The sequence below is a fragment of the Marmota flaviventris genome, chromosome 5 (assembly GCF_047511675.1).
Source record: "Marmota flaviventris isolate mMarFla1 chromosome 5, mMarFla1.hap1, whole genome shotgun sequence".
NCBI classification, from domain to species: Eukaryota; Metazoa; Chordata; class Mammalia; order Rodentia; family Sciuridae; genus Marmota; species Marmota flaviventris.
Window position 1 is genome coordinate 42,820,594 of NC_092502.1, and position 20,980 is coordinate 42,841,573.

The 20,980-nt window shown below is 40.1% G+C and overlaps 1 protein-coding gene across 2 annotated transcripts in view; it reads right to left on the reverse strand.

Annotated features, from left to right (window-relative positions):
• Positions 1-20,980, reverse strand: part of Klhl3 (kelch like family member 3) — an 88,076-nt gene that overhangs the window by 36,716 nt on the left and 30,380 nt on the right. The window contains exons 5-6 of one of the 2 annotated variants that reach the window (XM_071611838.1): positions 20,170-20,172; positions 8,528-8,637 (exon numbers count right to left, since the gene is read on the reverse strand). In XM_071611838.1, coding sequence (XP_071467939.1) covers positions 8,528-8,637; positions 20,170-20,172 — 113 coding nt within the window. The remainder of the gene's footprint in view (positions 1-8,527; positions 8,638-20,169; positions 20,173-20,980) is intronic. The other variant, XM_027941128.3, reaches the window with a different exon arrangement.

The window sequence follows — 20,980 nt, forward strand, 5'->3', positions numbered from 1 at the left end:
AAGTCCTTGAGTAGTAGGGGTGATTTATTGATCACATTCTTCCCCCATCGACCAGCCTAATCATTGCTATAAAAGCTAAAAAGCAAGCTGAGTCTACCAAAGTCGATATTTAACCTTATCTCCATTTTTGGCTTGACTAGTCTAACAGGTTCCGCTTAGTTGCACTGTTTACCTACTCAGCCATGAAAAGCCACAGCGGTCAGCAATAGCAGTGACCTTCTAGCAGCTAGAGAAGGCCACATATGTATATATATATATATATTTTTTTTTTTTCACTTAGATTTCATGTTTGAAAAAGAAACAAGCAAATAAACATTTAAATAGCTTGCCTTCAAAGTATCCAATGTCATTCCCAATAGCCCTTCCCATAAAGGACTCTTTGTAGACATTATCTTCCTGAATTCTCATGATAATCCAATGATTAGTTTCTCTTATCCTTTATAAAGTGATCTGCCCAAGTCCCAGAGCTAGAAAAGAGGCAGAACAAACCTAGCTCTAATGCTCATACTCTTAGCTGCCTCTCAAATGCCTACTAGCAGGGGTTGACATATTACAGCCCAGGAGCCAAATCCTGCACCTGCTTTGGTAAATAAAATTATACTGGAACATGGCCATACTCATGTGTTTACAGACCATCTGGGCTGCTTTCTTGCTACAACAGCAGAGCCGAGAATCTATTAACCCACAAAACTAAAATATTCACTATCTGGACCTTTGTTGGAAAAATTTGTTAACTCCTGCTCTAAAATCTAAGCAGGGCAGGATGATGTTCTCTCAAATGATAATACCTTTCGTGGATCCCATGAGAAAATAATCATCTACCCACAAGACAGGCTTGGGGTTTCACTTTCAAACAAAGAAATAATATCATTTCCTCACTCACAATTTCTTGGGTGCTACAAGGTTGTTATGTGCAGAAGAGTTAGAGAAAAAGACTTTACAGTTCATAAGTCACCATACTTCTGATATAAGCACAAGACTTGGCCAGAGGACACCAGATTAACTGGATCCTTCCACCCCACCTTCTGGTTAGACAAGCAGCCAAGGCAGGTTGGACCTGATATGTGGATGCTAATTCACAATGGGGGTGGGGGGGTGGGCATGTGCCAGGGGAAAACAAGAGTTATTTTAGGTAGATGGGAATGAAGGGAAGGGAAGGGATATGAGGATAGGAAGGATAGTAGAAATGAAGCAGACATTATTACCTTATGTACATATATGACTGCATAACCGATATGATTCTACAACACATTCAATCAGAAAAAATGAGAAATTATACCCCATTTATATATAAAATATCAAAGTGCACAATACTATTGTCATGTATAACTAATTAAAATTAATTTTAAAAAGAAAAAAGAAAAAATGAGGGATTCTAGCTTTCAAAATGTTTTTTTAAAAATCAAGAAGGGGAACTCAAGTTAAAAAGGCAGGGTGATTGATGATTTGGCAAGGTGAGGGGTCAAGTTAAGGGTGACTGTTATCAAAATGGGGGAGAAGCTAACTTTGACAAATGAGATGGGGGGACTAGGTCCTGCAGGACCTTATTTGTTAGTCAGGATTGAAGGAGGACTAATCTTATCAATAACACATACAATGCTAGACATTTTTACATGCATGATATCATTTAATCCACAAAAATAATTCTATGAAGGTGTTACTGTTCACATTTTACAGATGAGGAAATAGCTTCAGAGAGACAGCTAGTTGTTCAAGGTCACACCAGCAGGAAGTAGTGGATCTGGGCTGTGAATTCAGTTCTAACCCCAAAAACCAAGGTTCAAATGTTATGCAATAGTGCCTCTAAGAGGCAGAATTAGTTGAACACCCTGGGCAGACTACTGTATTTGGGAACCAAGTTCTTAATTCTATAATACCAATGAAACCCTCCACACCCTCCTGGGACATCAACTCTGAGGATGCTGCTCCTTTCCCAGGGATTAAGGCAATAACACTGGCCCAATCTGCTGCCATGTTTTTAAATCAAGAAGATGGCACTTGTAGACACAAGAATGATTTTGAGAGCCTCCTGGTTTTGTTTCTTAAAGGAAAACTTAACAAGAGCTACAGTAGCCATATTCCCACCTCACAGTCACGTACAACACAGGGACAACGGTGGGCAGTTGGAGCTCATTGTGCATGTCTCTTCCCAACTGAGGGTTTATTGACATTACCCTGGTGGTTTGAAATCAGCCTTGGTGAATATATTTACACTGTGGCAATCAGCAAGTGAATCATCAAATGAATCAGGGCTTTTAGATTTTACTCTGTTCTTTATTTGTTTGTTTACTTGTTTTTTGGAAAGCCAATTGTTAAACCACTAGCTGGGAGATGTCCTGGTCTGAAGGCTCCCCCGTCCCCTTGAAACCTACCCAATTGCATGTATCTATCTGACAACACCATTATCTCAAGGTTTTGTATAACACCTAAGAGCTCTTTCTTGTAGTTGCTTCATCTCATATTCACAAGCGCCATGCAGAAGAGCTAGGTTGTTCACTTACAAAAGGACAAAATGAGGCAGAAAGTGACCAACTACTTGCCCAAATATTCCCCAGCTAACTGTGAGAGGGCACCTATAAACACCTTGCAATATTGTGGTTTAATGGGACACAGTTGACATGAACCTAAAGAAGAAGGTTCCCTCTTTACAGACCCCTACTCCATAATCAGCCTCATCTCCCACAATCCCCTCTTTAAATATCCTCAATTCTCATTACACAGGGTACTCCCTCTCCCAAACACAATAAGCATTCCTGACTTCTATGTCTTTATTCCTACTATCCTCCAAGATAAATGGCTTTCCAAAATCCTAATTTCACATTCCAAGTTTGAGCTCAGATATTTCCTTTTCCATGATGCCTTTCATACCCAACAACTGGGAGTAAAGTAGTCCAAGGTGTTTTCTTTGATCTTTGATTATAAGCAATAACTTCTTTCAGTCACATAGTATAGATACATATTTCCAGTATGTTGCCCACCCAAAGAGGAGCTACAGAAGAGTAATGACTAGGTATCATTCATCCCTGTATCCTCCTATCAGGGTGCTGCACTGAAGAAGGGCAGGGTCTTAAAAGGCAGACACAGCTTCAAATCACAGAGCTATCTGATGCTAATAAATTATGTCCCTCGCTGAACTTTAGTTTCTTTCCTCCTCTGCAAAACAGAGACAATAACCTCTGCCTTGCAAGTCACTGTGGAGATTAAAAGAGATATGCTGAACAGTATGCTGGACAAAAGAAATCAAATACAAAAGTATTTGTATTCCATTATTACAATTATATAAAGTTCCAGAACTGGTAAAACTCACCTAGGGTAGAAGAAGTAATTACCCTTCCTGGGCCTGGTGTACTGAGAGAAAAGGAGCCCTGGATCTGCTTCTTGATGTGGGTGCTAGTTATGTAGACATTTTACTTTGTAAAGTGCTGAGCTTCATACATTTTACTTCTCTATGAACTTACCACAATACAAACTTCATCTTTAAAAAAAATGTGCAAAATGTGCCTGGAGAACAGTGGGTCACAGTGGTAAATTTTTGCTCATAGTTCTGTGGTATTCTGCACATAGTTGATTATGGAGTTGCTCTCTCCAAAGAAAAGTCAAAAGAGGAACACAGAGGCAGGATCCCAGGCCAAATCACCACCTGCAGGCTAAGAAGCTGGCAACTGACCTTAGAAGATGGCAGGGCTGCCCACAGCTCAGCCTAGACAGTGAAAGGTACCTACTTGGTCACCAGATAACACATCCCACAGCAATCACTAAAGCCCAGCCGACTGGCCAAGGCTTTCTAGCCTGCATCCCACAGCCAGCAGCCTGCATCCCTCAGCCAAAGCTAGAAATTCAGACAGAAGGGCATACAGCACTAATGATCCTGGAAGACAAAGACACAGTCCCTACCAGAACATAAAATGCTACAATCTGGCTCCTGACATGCAGTACAGCACTAATCTGTAGTTCTCATTAAAACACACAGTCTAATTTTTTAAAGAGCCTCAACTAATTTCTTTCTGACCTATACCTAAAATGCAGGCCATTTCCCACCAGTACTCACTCAGAGCTCTCTCTGAAAAGCTTTGATGGTGTTTCCTAAGAAACATGGGATTCCTAAGATATAAAAACATTCACTAACTAAGAAAGTAAAGATTCAGAGAAATCCAATAACTGGCGAGGTCCTGCAGCAATTCAATGGCAGAACACACTAGGACTCAGGAGTCATATCCATTTCTTTTTTCCTTAGAGTATGTTAGGCTGGAAGGTTGCTCACCCTTTCCCTAAGACATTAAGGATGCCCAAGGCCAAAACCTCTCAAAGGAGAATGTGCTCAGCAGGCTGTCTGCTCACAAGCTTAGCTCTGACCCTACTGCACCACCCAAGCAAAGAATTCAGATGCCAGGGAGGGGTTTGCTTTAACTTGGTGGGGGTGAGGTGGGGTGGGGATGGGAGGGTCCTATCCAAAGAAATAGTAAGATTCCATAAGACCTACCAGATCCATCTGTCCTCTCTCAAGAAACAGGGATTTTTAAACAGAAAACACAAGAAGGAAAAACGAGAGAAATGACAAAGGCCAAAGACTTCCCCTGCCCTCTAGTTCACCTATCTGTCCTATTCTCTGGAAAATATTAAAATGATTCCTGAATCCTCAGCTAGCTCAGGCCAGAGTCCAGCCTGTCTGCTTCAACACTCCCTCAGACAACATCTGCTGAGCACCTCCATGGCGCCTCCCAGGGCATGTGTCAGCATTGTGCATGACACAAAGATAACCATGGGATCCTCAGCTTCAAAGAGAATGAGTTCAGTGAAGGATGAGAGTCCAGGAAAAAGTGAGCAATGTTGGAAGAAGCATAATCTCTGAGCTGTGGGAGAGGCCCAGACGGGACTGGAGATGCTAGGGAAGCTGGGGAGCATGAGGTCACTACCACTCCCAGCCCCTGCTAGGCACTGAACCCCAGGTTACACCAATAGCCCCAACCAACATGGGCACTGGAAAAAACTTCCCCCCTGACAAAAGCCCAGGTCAACATTTATTACTAGCAGTAGTAACAGTAATAATAGTTTAGCAGTGGTAACAATAATAATAACAGCAATAATAGTATCTTATAGTAGCAAACACTTCCTGTGTTCTAGGCATTTCTCAAATGTTATCTCATTTCATTCTTAGAACATCTCTACAGATAGAAACTACACAGTAACTACCTTTTACAGATGAAAAAGTTGAGCTTTAAAGAGATTCTTTTATTTACTCATTCAACAAATATTTTCTGTGTCAACCAGAAACCTCATACTACTGTAACAGTGAAAATTAGACAGAAAAAGTCTTGTACCATGTGGTGCATACATTCTGGTGGGTGCTTATTCAAGTAAGGAAGATGGGATTCAAATCCAGCCACTTTGACTATAGAACCTATCCAGTAGGCCACTGCTACTTTCACTTATCATTAACAATAAAACACCATACATCTCCTAGTTTAAGATGCACAGCTTTTTCCCACTTTCATGTCTGTAATTTATAATATATGTTGAAAGACATATGTGGGCTGTAGGCAGGGAAGTAAGTCATGATATAGCTCATATTACTATTCAAGTAAGGATTTAGATGAACACGGGTTATTTGATTATGAACTCAGTTGATTTTCTTACAAAAATTAACACTATCTAGAGTTGAATTTTCACTTAAATTAACATCCTAACATTACTTCAAACACATACCCAAATCCCACTATGAAACAATATTGAAAGGAAAAGCTATCGAACGTACAAGAGATCACTTATCACATGCAATATGATTAAAGGGAGTAGAAATCCAAAATCTGGAACGGACACAGAATCTTCAAAGCCTAAAGGATGAGTATTCAGATGACAAACATCTAATTGTCAGAAGTCTTTAGCTATTTAGCTTCCAGCAATACATGATCTGTCAAGGGAAAATAAAACTATGGATTTAGCCAATGAGAAATACAGACAAAAACCTACTACTCTTTGATAAGAGTAAAATTATACTGCCAGTGTAAAGGTACTAAAGGGATCAAGAGCACAAATAATACGCTTTATGAAAAGTATCACATAATCCTAAATTTATACATAATTTCTTACAACCAAACATTTCAGCAGAATTTCATTAATGTGAAAAACACCCATTTTTACTGCTAACTCTGCTTATACAGAAAAAACAACTCATATATAAGCATGTTAATTAATGAGAGCCACTAGAAACAATTTTTAAGAGTGTACATTTAAAGTCATATTTCCAAAACGATTCAGTTAACTCAAAGGCATATTTTAACATTATCAGTGACAAAACTGATACCATTATTATTATCAATGGTGTCTTAAAATGGAGAATTATGGCAATTATGACAACTTCCATTTATTCAGTACCTGCCAAACACTATCTGGTATTTTACATCCATCATCTCTAATCCTCATAACAATTCAATAAAGGAGGTACTACTAGACTGCCTGTTTTATATTTCAGGAAACCGAGGCTCAAAGAAACCAGTGACTTCTCAAGGTCATGCAGCCAATAAGCAGAGATCGGAACCAGGTCTGCCTCGGTCCAAAACTCCAATGGTCTACAGGTCACCAGATTGCCTCTCCCTAACAATCCACCTGATCCCAACCGCAATCCTGCCACAGCAAGCACAGATTTAAAAAAAAAAAAAAAAAAAATGGGTTTAAGCTTTTAAAAAATTTTTTACAACTTTGTTTTTTGTTTTGTTTTTTTTTTTGTTTTGTTTTGTTTTGTTTTCATTTTTTATGTGGTGCTGAGGATTGAACAAGTGCCTTGCACATGCTTGGCAAGGGCTCTATCACTGAGCCACAACTCTAGCCCTATAGACCCTTTCTTGAAGAAAACTTACTTATGATCTCAGAGCAGGATAGGCCAGCATGAATTCAAGGTAGCAGGGTGACAGCCAACCCAAACACTTCTGAACACTCTTTTGTTTATATGACTTCTTCTGTTTCTCAGTTTACAGTTGAGAATATGCTCAAACAGGCCCCAAATTCACCAACTGCCTCATCATTCACACAGCCAGTTAACTGACTGGTTCATTCCTTCCAAATGTGCCAATTTGGAAGCAAAACCCAGAGATGACAGTAAATACACTTGAAAAGAAGCAAAGGCGTCCACTCAGTTTCTGAGGTTAAAGCAGGAAAGGAACTATGTAAGACCTGGCCAGAGCACTGTTTTCCCTGGAGGCACTGTTTCATATCAGAGATATTAGAAGCAGAGGCCTCCTCCCCATGGGAGTGTGGAGCTTGCTGTGCTAGTCACTTTCTGGGGATCCACTGGAGGGAGGAATCAGGGCCCACAGTTGTGCTAGTCACTTTTGGGGATCCACTGGAGGACTCGGGGACCAATAAACAACTGCTCTTCTTCTCAAACAAACCTTCCCAGCATGAAAGGTAGGGACTTGCGAATATGTCCCCATTCTCTAGACCCATGCCATTGGGCAGTTTGGTGTGATGGAAAATCTTTTTCAAGTGTTTTCCTTGAATATTATCTCAGGAAAGGACCTCAAGTTGGGATACTAACAGTGGACTAAGATGATTCAAGAAATATTTACTGAGGATGAAGAAATAAGATTAGGGACCTAATAGTTGGGTATAGGAAGTAAGATTAGCTTAGAACTAACTACAGTGAACAGAAGGACAAGGTGAGTGTTATCCTGTTATACTAGAGGAAGAAATTGATTCCAGGTACAAGGTCAAGAATAAACTCATCTGATGCTGACCGAGCACCAACTAGGTACAGTACCAGGCATTTTGTGTACAATATTATCCCATTTAATCACCTCAAAGGCTCTGAAGAATCTATTCTAATACCATTATCCTCACTTTACCAGTAAGGGAACAGAGGAAAGGCAAAGTTCCTCACTCAAGGTCACATAGCTAATTTGTAAACACTGAAGTTGTTGACCAACACGGAAGCTTCTGCTATTTTCACTGTAGCAAACTATGTCCCCTGGAGCAAAGAAGTTCTTCCTGGTAGAAGAGGAATCAGAACTAGTTTTCCTCTTTTTAACAAGGGTATGACAGCAAGACCTGCTTCTCAAGGATATGGTTAAGGCTGAATGGACTGAAGATCATAAAGACTTCACACAGAGTTTGACAAACCACGGTGCACAGTAAATAGAAGCAGCTTTGTCATCACCACCATAACCTCTGCCATTTCTTCTTTTTTTCTTAAGGGTTTTTTTTTAATAATTTTTTTTAGTTGTAGTTGGACACAATACCTTTATTTGATTTATATATTTTTATGTGGTGCTGAGGATAAAACCCAGGGCCTCACATGTGCTAGGCGAGCGCTCTACTGCTGAGCCACAACCCCAGCCCCTGCCATTTCTTCTTTAAAGGGTACAGAATATAATGATCATTAGTCAAAAACCACCACCACCCCTGTTTTAGGAGGATGAAAAAAATAGTAAGTTTTTTTTCCTGCCTCTGAATAAAAGATCTTACTGAACCACGAGTTCATCCCATGACCACCTCAAAAGTGAGGTTCCTGTTTCACCCAAAGCCCACTCCATACCTTCTCTTCTGAAGAAACGGTCAGCTTGTCACTGGATATCAAGCTGCACACCTGGTCCAGACTTAGGCTAAGAAATTCTTCCCCCAGCATCACCTCTGGAAAGTGCTGCTCTGTTCCAAAAAAAAGAAAAAGAAAAAAAGAAAAAAAAAGTACTAGTAGTAGCAGTAAAGAAAACAAAGTTACAGCACATTCCAGCTCTTCCAAGAGCCAAGGCCATGCCAAACTGTGGACTCAGGCTGGAGGATCTGGGGCCAGGGTGGAGGAAGAGGGAGAGACAAAGAGGAATCTGGCCAAAGGGAAACCGGCTTTTTAATTCAGCAGCACAGGCATCCATCGCCCTGTGTGATCCTGTGTTCTGAATATCAACACAGAAAAATATGGGGCAGAGAAATCTGAGGTTATATATTTTTCATGCTCCATGAGATTAATAATGGCATTGCAGAGCCCCACTGGGACCTGCCTACATAATTTCCCCTCAAGGCAAAAACACCGTTGCCCCTTGCAGCTCAGTCAAACCCAAGTGGGTCAGAACAGCTGGTTGACTAGAAGTCTCTGAGAATTCTTGTAAGTGGTCAACATTAGGAGATCAGAAGATGGGATCATAATTTTTTGCCCAAAGTCACACCTATTATGTTAGGTTTCTGGTTCACCAGCAGTACCAAACTAACACCCAGCTATAAGATGTAAAGCTTTAAGATGGAAGAGAATTTGAGGACAATTAGAACAAGGCAATACCCACAGGTGTGAGGTCCACACAAGGAGAACTCCAGGGGCAGTTCCTACCCTGACATTTGCCTGGGCCATCATCCTGCTAGTACTGAGCATTATATTCAGTGAAATGCCACCTGCTTCAGAAAGAAGGAATCTATGTTCAAATTTTGGCTTTGTCATTTATGAGTTGTGTCCTTGGGACAAAAGCATCACTTCCCTAGGCTTCACAACTGCCTTCTGTAAAATGAAAGTAACACTCCCTGTCTTGCTTCACTCCCTTGCCCCGATGAGAACAGATTTGTGTCTTACAAGCTCTTCCAAAGTGAATTCACCCAAAAATAGATAATTTCTAGTTTGGCAAGCTCTGGGGATCACAGGATCTTTGTCATTTGTTCTAGACCTCGCTCCTTTCTCAGTTGTCTCGTAACCCTGCACCATGGAGGAACACATGCGCTCCTCACCCTCCAAGCCTCCCACTTCTTTCTTTGCAACTCCACCCAACCTGGTAACCTCTTGGATTCTCTTCTGGGCTTCATCACCCAATTCTCACTAGAGAGCATCCCTGCTTGGTCTAGCTGGCTTCTTCTTTTTTTTTTTTTTTTAATATTTTTTCAGTTGTTTATAGACCTTTATTTTATTTATTATTTATAGGTGGTATTGAGAATCGAACCCAGTGCCTCACACATGCTAGGTAAATGCTCTGCCACTGAGCTATAACCCCAGCCCTGGTCTGGCTACCCTCTTAAATGAGATTCAGGGTCCCTCCATCCCAGGGAGGCTCCTGAAATATCAAGCCAGCTGCACTTACATAATGAAAAATAAAATCAGATCATGGGTAAGCCCCTTTCACACTCATCAACTTCTCAAAAATCAAAGAAATTAAGATGTAATTATTTCTTGCAAAAATCACTGTTAACTTTCTATATGAAAATAACTTCAGACTCTTGTGTGAATTCCCTTCATCCCAGATTCTTTTTTTTAATGTTGACAATTTGTATATTTATTATTTGTACATCTCTTTAAAAAATTATTCTAATTTGTTATGACAGCAGAACGCATTTCAATTCATATTACACATATATAGCACAACTTTTCTGGACACAACATACAGTCACACTATTCATGTCTTCATATATGTACTTAGAGTAATGATGTCATCCATCCCAGAAATTTTAAATGTTACTAGTTTATTCTCAAAGATGGAGTTATAAACAATCTCTTTCATCTTTCACTAACAACAACAACAACAACAACAACAAAAGGCTCTCCACTTGCTCCTTGCCAGCCTAAGGATCTCTGTCAACACTATTAAAACCTGTCCATCCTGAAACTTGGGACTATGTTTGTACATAACAAGAAAAACCTAAAAGTCAGATTCTTTCTTTTCGTGGTGTTGGGGATAGAACCCAGGGCCTCATGTATGCTAGACAAGTGCTGTACCATTGAACCACACTCTCACCCTGCTTTTTATTTTATTTTATTTTGAGACAGATCTCACTAGTTGCTACGACAGACCTCCAACTTGCAATCCTCCTTCCTCAGCCTCCAAAGTTACTGGGACTACAGGTATGCCACTACACCCAACCTAAAGGTCAGATTCTTCATAAAGGGAAACAACTGCCAGCATCAGCAGGGTAGGAAGCTGGTCTTTGCTTCTGTAAGTCAGCAGGAAAGCCTATAGCTTTCAGGTTCAGAGGAGAGTCCTGCACACTGCAGTAACCTATCTGGTCCAGAGCCACATCTGGCCTTCCCATGTTTGTGTTTGGTTGAGTAAAGAACTATCATTTGAAGAGGAAAAATAATGAAGAAAACAGGAAGAGATAAGAAAGTAAGTTCTATGCTGTGGGAAAAAAAAAAAAAAGGTTTTTTCCTTACAAGCTCATAAAGCCCAAAGTAGATGGGCTTGGATTTTGAAAAGAAAGACAATGGATATGCAGAAATGCATATTCTAGGTGGTATGAGGAAAAAACCAGAAAGCCTCAGAGCTAAATGAAGGCAGAAAGTAATCATCTTCCACATCTTTCCATCTCTAGCTTTGTGGGCCTGACAGATTTAATCTAGGTCCCTTCTTTCCAGAGTGGACTGCTTCTTTGTTCATACAGAACCATCCCCTGAAATCCTCCCGAGATGCAGTATCTGGTAGGGAGCATGCAATAAGGGGATCAATGTCAGTAGCCTCTCATCCGAGGTTGGTGCCCATGAACCCAGGAATTTGCAGAGCATGAGCAGGAAGCGACCAAGAAAGGGATCAAAGAAGTAATCTCACTGCTCTTAGAGCCTGTGAGATCTGCTAGGAAGAGGGCATGTACAAGGCAAATGCATCTGGAGGGCCTCCATGCAAGGCCACTTTTATTGGCCATGAGCAGAGTTTCTGGAACCAAAGTGAGCAGATAGCTGTTCCTAAAACTGAAGATGTTTATGCCCAAGATGAAACAAATTCTACTTGGACAAGGGATGAAGCTATGTATACAAAGCAAAGAACAACACGTGACTCCTGGAGGGAAACTGACCAAAACCAGAGTAACCCAGGGAAAAGTAACTGGTGCCCATGGAAATGACCACTGGCATCACTTGTGCCAAAATTGGAAGAAACCTTCCTGTAAAGGTCACAGAATATATGTAATGCTATACCACTCAAAGATTAAAACTAATTAAAATTAAATAAGTAAAGGTGGATTGAAAAGGAAAGATGGAAATAAGGAGAGGGAGGAAAACACCATCTTCTTTTCTCTTTTAAGTCTAAAGAGTCAAGGTGGAGCCCCTAAATTTTTGGCCAGAGTCCCCTTTCTGTTAGCAACACTTAAGAAACAACAGAGCCAGGCACACACCTATAATCCCAGCTACTTGGGAAGCTGAGGCAGGAGGATTGCAAGTTCAGGGCCAGCCTGGGCCACTGAGTAAGACACTGTCTCACTAAATAAATAGACAGACAGACAGACAGATAGATAGATAAATAGGGCTGGGAATATAGCTCAGTGGCAGAAGACTTGCCTAGCATATATGAGTCCTTGGGTCTGATCTTGAGTGGAGGGGGGTGGGACGCGGAGGAGAGATGGGAAAGAGGGGAGAGAGGAAAGAGAGACACACACACACACACACACACACACACACACACACACACACAGGATTGCCCTTGATTTTCTGGGAAGAGGATTCTGGTAGAAGATTATTACTCAGCTCTCTTAACAGCTGCTTCCCAGGAAGTATTTACTCTGCTTCCGGAAGATACTTCCCTGAAAGTCGCCATCTACTTTTAACAATTACTTGGGTTTTTGTTCATTTTGCTTTGCCTTGATTGTACTAATGGAGAACATGATGAAGAGCTTTGGCTAAGAGAAAAGCTGGCTAAGTGATCTCCTATGGTCACTTCTTTCCACACCTTGTCTTCTTCATTCATAAAATGGAAGAACACATGACCTATGTCTTGAGATTGTTCACTTGAAGGTCAAAGATGAGACTTATTAGTCTACTTTGGAATCTTTAAGAAGCTCTTAAGATTGGAATTGCATTTGATCTATATAGTGCTTTTGGAAGTATGGTCATTTTGACAATATTAATTCTGCCTAAGAGCAAGGTAGATCTTTCCATCTTCTAAGGTCTTCTTTAATTTCTTTCTTTAGCAATCTGTAGTTTTCATTGTAGAGGTCTTTCACCTCTTTCATTAAGTTGATTCCCAAGTATTTTATTTTATTTTTTGAGGCTATTGTAAATAAGGTAGTTTTCCTTATTTCCCTTTCAGAGGATTTGTCACTGATATACAGAAATGCCTTTGATTCATGGGTGTTGATTTTATATCCTGCTACTTTACTGAATTCATTTACTAGTTCTAGAAGTTTTCTGGTGGAATTTTTTGGGCCTTCTAGGTATAGAATCATATTGTCAGCAAATAGTGCTAATTTGAGTTCTTCTTTTCCTACACGTATCCCTTTAATTTCTTTTGTTTAATTTCTCTGGCCAGTATTTCAAGAATTATGTTAAACAGAAGAGGTGAAAGAGGGCATCCCTGTCTTGTTCCAATTTTTAGAGGGAATGCTTTCAGGTTTTCTCCATATAGAATTATGTTGGCCTGGGGCTTAGCATAGGTAGCCTTTATGATGTTGAGATATGTTCCTGTTATCCCTAGTTTTTCTAGTGTTTTGAACATGAAAGAGTGCTGTATTTTGTCAAGTGCTTTTTCTGCATCTATTGAGATGATCACATTTCTTATCTATTGAGATGATGAATTATATTTATTTATTTCCATATGTTGAGCCATCCCTGGGATAAACCCCACTTAATCGTGGTACACTATCTTTTTGATATATTTTTGTACTTGATTTGCCAGAATTTTATTGAGAATTTTTGCATCTATGTTCATTAGAGATATGGTCTGAAGTTTTCTTTCTTTGATGTGTCTTTGCCTGATTTTGGAATCAGGTGATACTGGCCTCATAGAAAAAGAAGGAGCATTTCCCAACTCATTCTATCTCATGAAATAATTTGAAGAATATTGGTATTAGTTCTTCTTTAAAGGTGTTGTAGAACTCAGTTGTGTATCCATCTGGTCCTGAGCTTTTCTCAGTTGGTAGGCTTCTGATGGTGTCTTCTATTTTATCACTTGAAATTTATCTGTTTAAATTGTGTGTATCATTTGGGCAAATCATTTGCCTATTCAATTTGGGCAAATCATATGACTCTAGAATTTTGTCGATGTCTTTGATACTTTCTATTTTACAGGAGTACAAGTTTTCAAAATAATTTCTAGTTATCTTCTGTATTTCTGCAGTGTCTGTTTTGATATTTACTTTTTTATCACATTAGTAATTTGAGTTTTCTCTGTACTTCTCTTCGTTAGCATGGCTGAATAGACACTTATCAGAAGAAGATATACAATCAATCAACAAATATATTAAAAAATGCTCAATATCTCTAGCAATTAGAGAAATGCAAATCAAAACTAAGATTTCATCCCACTCCAGTCAGGATGGCAGATATTAAGAATACAAACAACAATAAGTGTTGGTGAGGATGTGGGGAAAAGGGCACACTTTTACTTTGCTGGTGGGACTGAAAAATGGTGCAGCCAATCTGGAAAGCAGTATGGAGATTCCTTGGGAAGCTGGGAATGGAACCACCATTTAACCCAGCTATCCCCGCTCCTAGGTGTATACCCAAAGAACTTAAAAACAGCATACTTCAGGGACACAGCCTCATCAATGTTTATAGCAGCACAATTCACAATAGCTAATTTGTGGATCCAACCTAGATGCCCTTTAGTAGATGAATGGATACAGAAAATGTGGCATATATATACACGATGGAATATTATTCAACATTAAATTGGTACAGAATAGAGGACACAGAAACCAATCCACAAAATTACAACTTTCTTATATTTGATAAAGGGGCCAAAAACATGCAATGGAGGAAGGATAGCATCTTCAACAAATGGTGCTGGGAAAATTGGAAATCCATATGCAACAAAATGAAACTGAATCCCTTTCTCTCGCCATGCACAAAAGTTAACTCAAAATGGATCAAGGAGCTAGATATCAAATCAGAGACACTGCGTCTGATAGAAGAAAAAGTTGGCTATGATCTACATACTGTGGGGTCGGGCTCCAAATTCCTTAATAGGACGCCCATAGCCCAAGAGTTAATAACAAGAATAAACAAATGGGACTTACTTAAACTAAAAAGTTTTTTCTCAGCAAGAGAAACAATAAGAGAGGTAAATAGAGAGCCTACATCCTGGTAACAAATTTTTACCCCTCACACTTCAGATAGAGCCCTAATATCCAGAATATACAAAGAACTCAAAAAATTAAACAATAAGATAACAAATAACCCAATCAACAAATGGGCCAAGGACCTGAACAGACACTTCTCAGAGGAGGACATACAATCAATCAACAAGTTCATGAAAAAATGCTCACCATCTCTAGCAGTCAGAGAAATGCAAATCAAAACCACCCTAAGATACCATCTCACTCCAGTAAGAATGGCAGCCATTATGAAGTCAAACAACAATAAGTGTTGGTGAGGATGTGGGGAAAAGGGTACACTTGTACACTGCTGGTGGGACTGCAAATTGGTGAGGCCAATTTGGAAAGCAGTATGGAGATTCCTGGGAAAGCTGGGAATGGATCCACCATTTGACCCAGCTATCGCCCTTCTCGGACTATTCCCTGAGGATCTTAAAAGAGCTCACTATAGGGATAATGCCACATCAATGATCATAGCGGCACAATTCACAATAGCTAGACTGTGGAACCAACCTAGATGCCCTTCAATAGATGAATGGATTAAAAAAATGTGGCATCTATACACAATGGAGTATTATGCAGCACTAAAAAATGACAAAATCATAGAATTTGCAGGGAAATGGATGGCATTAGAGCAGATTATGCTAAGCGAAGCTAGCCAATCCGTAAAAAAACAAATGCCAAATGTCTTCTTTGATATAAAGAGAGCAACTAAGAACAGAACAGGGAGGAAGAGCATGAGGAAAAGATTAACATTAAACAAAGACGAGTGGGGGGAGAGAAAGGGAGAGAGAAGGGAAAGCATATGGAAATGGTAGGAGACCCTCAACGTTACACAAAATTACATATAAGAGGTTGTGAGGGGAAGGGGGGGGGAACAAGGGAGAGAACTGAACAACAGCAGATGAGGTAGAGAGCGAAGATGGGAGGGGAGGGGAGGGTGGATAGTAGGGGATAGGAAAAGTAGCAGAATACAACAGTCACTAGTATGTAAAAATGTGAGTGTGTAACCGATGTGATTCTGCAATTTGTATTTGGGGTAAAAATGGGAGTTCATAACCCAATTGAGTCAAATGTATGAAAGATGATATATCATGAGCTTTGTAATGTTTTGAACAACCAATAAAAATAAATAAATAAATAAATAGAAAAAGATAAGAAAATCATGGCATTTGCAGGTAAATGGATAGAGTTGGAGAATATAATGCTAAGTGAAGTAAACCAATCCCCAAAAAACAAATGCTGAATGTCTTGTCTGATATGAGGATGCTGATTCATAACGGGGATGAATCAGTGGCGGGGCGGGAGCATTGGAGGAACAGATAAACTTTAGATAGGGCAAAGGCAGGGGAGAGGAAATGGGCATGGGATAGAAAAGATGGTGGAATGAGACAGAGAACTCATTATTACCCTAAGTATATATTTAAAAACACAAATGGTGTGACTCTACTTTGTTTTCAACCAGAGACATGAAAAATTGTGCTCTATTTGTGTAATATGAATTGAATTACATTCTGCTATCATTTATAACTAATTAGAATAAATAAAATTAAAACATTTTTTAAAAAAGAAACTCTTTAGAAACAAAGGATGACTATTACCAACCCATGTTTCTGTTTCAAAGTCCAGTTCTAGGGGCAGCATCACTCTAACAGAAAAGTTTTTCCATAGCATCAAGACATCCTCTAGGACTACAAGACTGTGGACCTGCAATGTCTTACCAATCAAGTTTAATTCCATTGAGTTCAACAAACTTTCTTTGTAATGCAAGTTATTCAAGTTCCTCTGGCAGCAGTTTTCTCACCTACTAAGTGGCACTAATTATAGTATATATCTCATAAAAGTATTATAGGCTAATAAGCAAATATATAAAATTCATATTTATTGAAACCATTGTAAGTACTAGATAACTGTTAATGCCTGATGTAGCAAATGCAGCATTGCTTCAAAAAAGAAGAAAAACAAGCTGATGCCCACAAGGGGCCTCCTGGCTCATAAGAAGATAAGGCAAGGCATCAATATTCCCAACCCAAGTCCACAAGGTCATAACAGGGAGAAGCACTTCAAGTAGAAACAAAAGCAGAGAAGCAGGAAAATTCAGAGCACATGTAAAGAACAGCGCAGTGGAGTCTAGTGAGCACCTACACTATACTACGTCAGTCTCCTGACAAAGGTTTACTGAGCACTCACTGAGTCAGGACCTGTGCCCTGGCACCAGGATATACAATGGAGAGACAGGCAAGGCTAGATCACAGGGAAGAGTCAAATGCCCACGAGGCAAGGCATTCTTTAACCACAGGCTAGCTCCTTACAGGGGAGCGCTCCAGTAATAAACTAACTTTTCTTGTCTTTTTGCTTCTTCCTTAACCAAAACTAGAAACAGTAGAAAAAGTGTTAATTAACTAAGGTTCTAGTTAAGAGCCTTAATTAGCTAGACTTTAACTAAAAAGTTTAAGTTCTAAATCCTAGTTCATGAAACATTATGTGTGTGCTCCTTTCCATTAGGATGAGAAATTATAGAGAAGAGGAAGAGCCAACATGTAACTTCCAGTCTTTTCCCCCACCATGCAACACACACACACACATACACACACACACACACACACTTTCAGTGTTAAAAGGATGAGAAAACTGGTGGCATCCCAGAAAAAAGATTTCTTTGGAGGCCTAGGTAGAGGAGGTTGAGGCATCTCCTAATAGTAGCTACCACATACTACTGAAGTGCATATCAACATCCCCATTTTACAGATGGAGAAACAGAAGCTTACCTAATAGTAAGAGGTAGAGCCAGGTCTTGAAACCAAGGCTATCTGATCATAACAAATATTCTGATGAGTACCTTAATCCCTAAGATCATAAAAACCAGTCCTGAGCAAGACATTGGGGTAAAGCTCAATATGAAAACCATAAAATCCTAAGAATTCTTCTCAGGGGTGCTAGAGAGAGAGAAAGTTGTTCTAAGCATTTTGGAGTCGGTCCTATGTTCCAAAGCCAGACCTAACGTATCACTTAGATCTTTCTCACGGGGCATGGTGGCACACACCTGTAATCCCAGTAACTCAGAAGGCTGAGGCAGGAGGATCACAGGTTGGAGGCCAGCCTCAGCAACTGAGGCCCTGAGCAACTCAGCAAAACCCTGTCTCTAAATAAAATATAACAAAGACTGGAGATGTGGCTCAGTGGTTAAGCACCCCTGGTTCAATCCCTGGTATAAAAAATATATATATATATATATATATATATATTTATATATATATGTGTGTGTGTGTGTGTGTGTGTGTATGTCTGTGTGTGCACATACATATATATGTCTTTCTCCAACAGGCTACATAAAGTGGTATTCAGTATTCCCAAATACCCCAAAACAGGAAATAATAATTTGTCATATCACCAATTGCTCTGCCTTACCATATGAAGTCTGTTTGGGACTGCAGCCCCAAAAGGCATGTCTGCCTTGTTGGAAGCTGAATCTTCAGTGTTCAATACAATGTCTGAAATAATTACTAGCTCTGAAATAATTACTGCACTTAACTTCACATTCTTCAGGACTGTCTAAGACTCAGGATACCTCCCAAGCTAGCCTCAAGCTTGTTCCTTTCTCTTTATGGGAAGAAGTAAACCAAATCCTTTGATCTGGATCATCTAAGCTATCAGCCCAGAACAAATGGAACTGATAATCCACTTGTGATTTCTTTGACCTACAGAGATGAAATGAACCCTATAATCCCCAGGGCCAGTGGCCCCAGGGAACATGTGTGAGTGCCTCTGAGTTGAACCACTGGTCACAACTACAGGAGAACTCAGCTGAATACAGGTGAACACATAAACAGAATTAAAACATTTGGCAAGATAAAAAAAAAATGAAATAGAACTGCTGTAAGTCTCTCTCTTCTAGTCCTCATTATCCTATTTTTGGAGAGCGGAGGCAAGCTTTCTTGAATCAATATTTGATTTTCCAGGCCCACAGCTTCTCTGCTTCAGGGAGAAGATTCTGCTGCCACAGGGAAGTAAAGGAGACCTACTTTGACCTCTTTCCAGAAGGGCCACAACCACCAGCCCTCAGACTAAATATAATTATATCCACCCTCCCCAGGGATGAAAGGAAATGAGTTTTCTTTCCATATTGACTCTTTTCCATTTTGAATCCAGAACTATATGTACTGTCCCACCTTTCCTCTCTCTCTTTCCCCTCATGCACACATACAGAGCCAAGCGCTATACTGAAATTGCCCAGTTATCAGTGCCATGGATGCAACACTGAAGTTCCCTGTTACCTAGAAAATAGAAGAAACAAAGGAAGTGTCCTGAAATTATCAAAAACAGAAGAGCTAGCAGCAAAAGCTATCTGTGTCTGCACTGCTGCTGCATTTTCCAGCTTCAAGATAGAAGGGAAAATCAAAAGGAGGCAGGAAGGAGGCAACCACTAGCAGCAGACAGATTGCACTGGCCAGTGCAGGAGGGGAGGTAAGGAGAGGCTCAGAGCACAGGCCTCTGAAGTCAGACAGCCTCACCATGAACCTTGGCACTGCCACTCACGAGCTGTGTCATCTTGGGCAAGTTACTAAACCTCTCTGAGTTTCTGTGTCTTCACCTGTAGACTAAGCAAATAACAGGCTCCCTTATAGTTAGGTGACTAAAATGAGTCAATGCCCATGAAGTGTGTGTACCCCAGCAAGTGTTCAAAAATGGTAAAACCTCCCACCACCACCACCACCACCACCACCACTTCTTGATGCCAAGTTGGGGGCAGCAGTTTTATAAGAAGATCCTCAGTGAGTCAGAGGTCAATGACTTTAAAATGCTTTGCCAAACTTTCCTACAGCCCTTAATTTAATTACTTCATTCCAAGGTCTCAAATGACTCAATCAATTTGGTGGGGGAGGAGCCCATTTCTCTCCATGAGCACGTGAAATCCAATGGCTTTTCCATCCTGTGGCTGGAGGGTTTCAGCTCAACTTTGGCAGACTGATGTAAACAACATGTTCAAAGAATTTTAATTGCCATCTCATTAATGAAGTCCCATTAACATCCCTCCCCACCAGCTCTGCTGATAGCCCAGTGCATGGCCAAATAACAATAACCTGGGCCCTGGCCTCTGAGGTTAAAAATTAAGCAGTCCTTGGAAACAACAATAATGATATATAAGAAATAGGCTGCATAAGATACTAGGGTCCCTTTCCCAGCTACCAGCTACACAGGAGGACTAGGAGAGTGTCACTTGGGAGCAGGAATCTGAAAAGGCAGCCTCTAAATGTGGACCCCACTCTTTTCCACCACAGAACAAATATCATAGTAAAAACCTAGGGGTATTTCTCTAAGAGGGAAACCAGATTTACAAGAAGCAGAAGGGACTTCAGGAGTCAGGGACCCAAACAGCCTCCTAGAGAAAGGAAGGTGCTCCAGCCCCCTCCCAAAGTCCTGCTCTCACCAGGGAGGCTGAAGACTTCTCAGAAAGCCAGAACTGGCCTTAAAAATAAGGTTCCTTTGTTTTACTGAGAGAGAAATTTGGCAGTACCTATAAATTCATTCATTTATGTGGTGCCAGGGATGGAACCCAGGGTGCTGTGCATGCCAGCTAAGTGTTCTACCCTGAATACATCCCCAACTCCATCAGAATGTTTAAAAATGCACATTCTCTTTGGTCCAACAATTAATATTATCAAAGCGGCATCCCTAAAGGAGTACTAGCAAATATATTCCAAATTATCATAAGAATTCTCACTGAAGCATTTTCTATAAGAAAAAATTGAAAACATTAGTGTCCATCGACAGAGGACTAGTTAAATAAATTATACTTCATCCACATGATACAGCAGATAAAAAATTATAATAAGATTCAGCCATTCACAAGGATCTGGAAACAATTCCAAGACTTTGTTTTTAGTCAAACAAAAACACAATGAGTACAGAATGATTCTATTTATGTCAATTAAAAAAAATCATAATATACAAATTTTATATGGCTACCTAATATATTCCCTTTGTCCTCTTCAAAGAG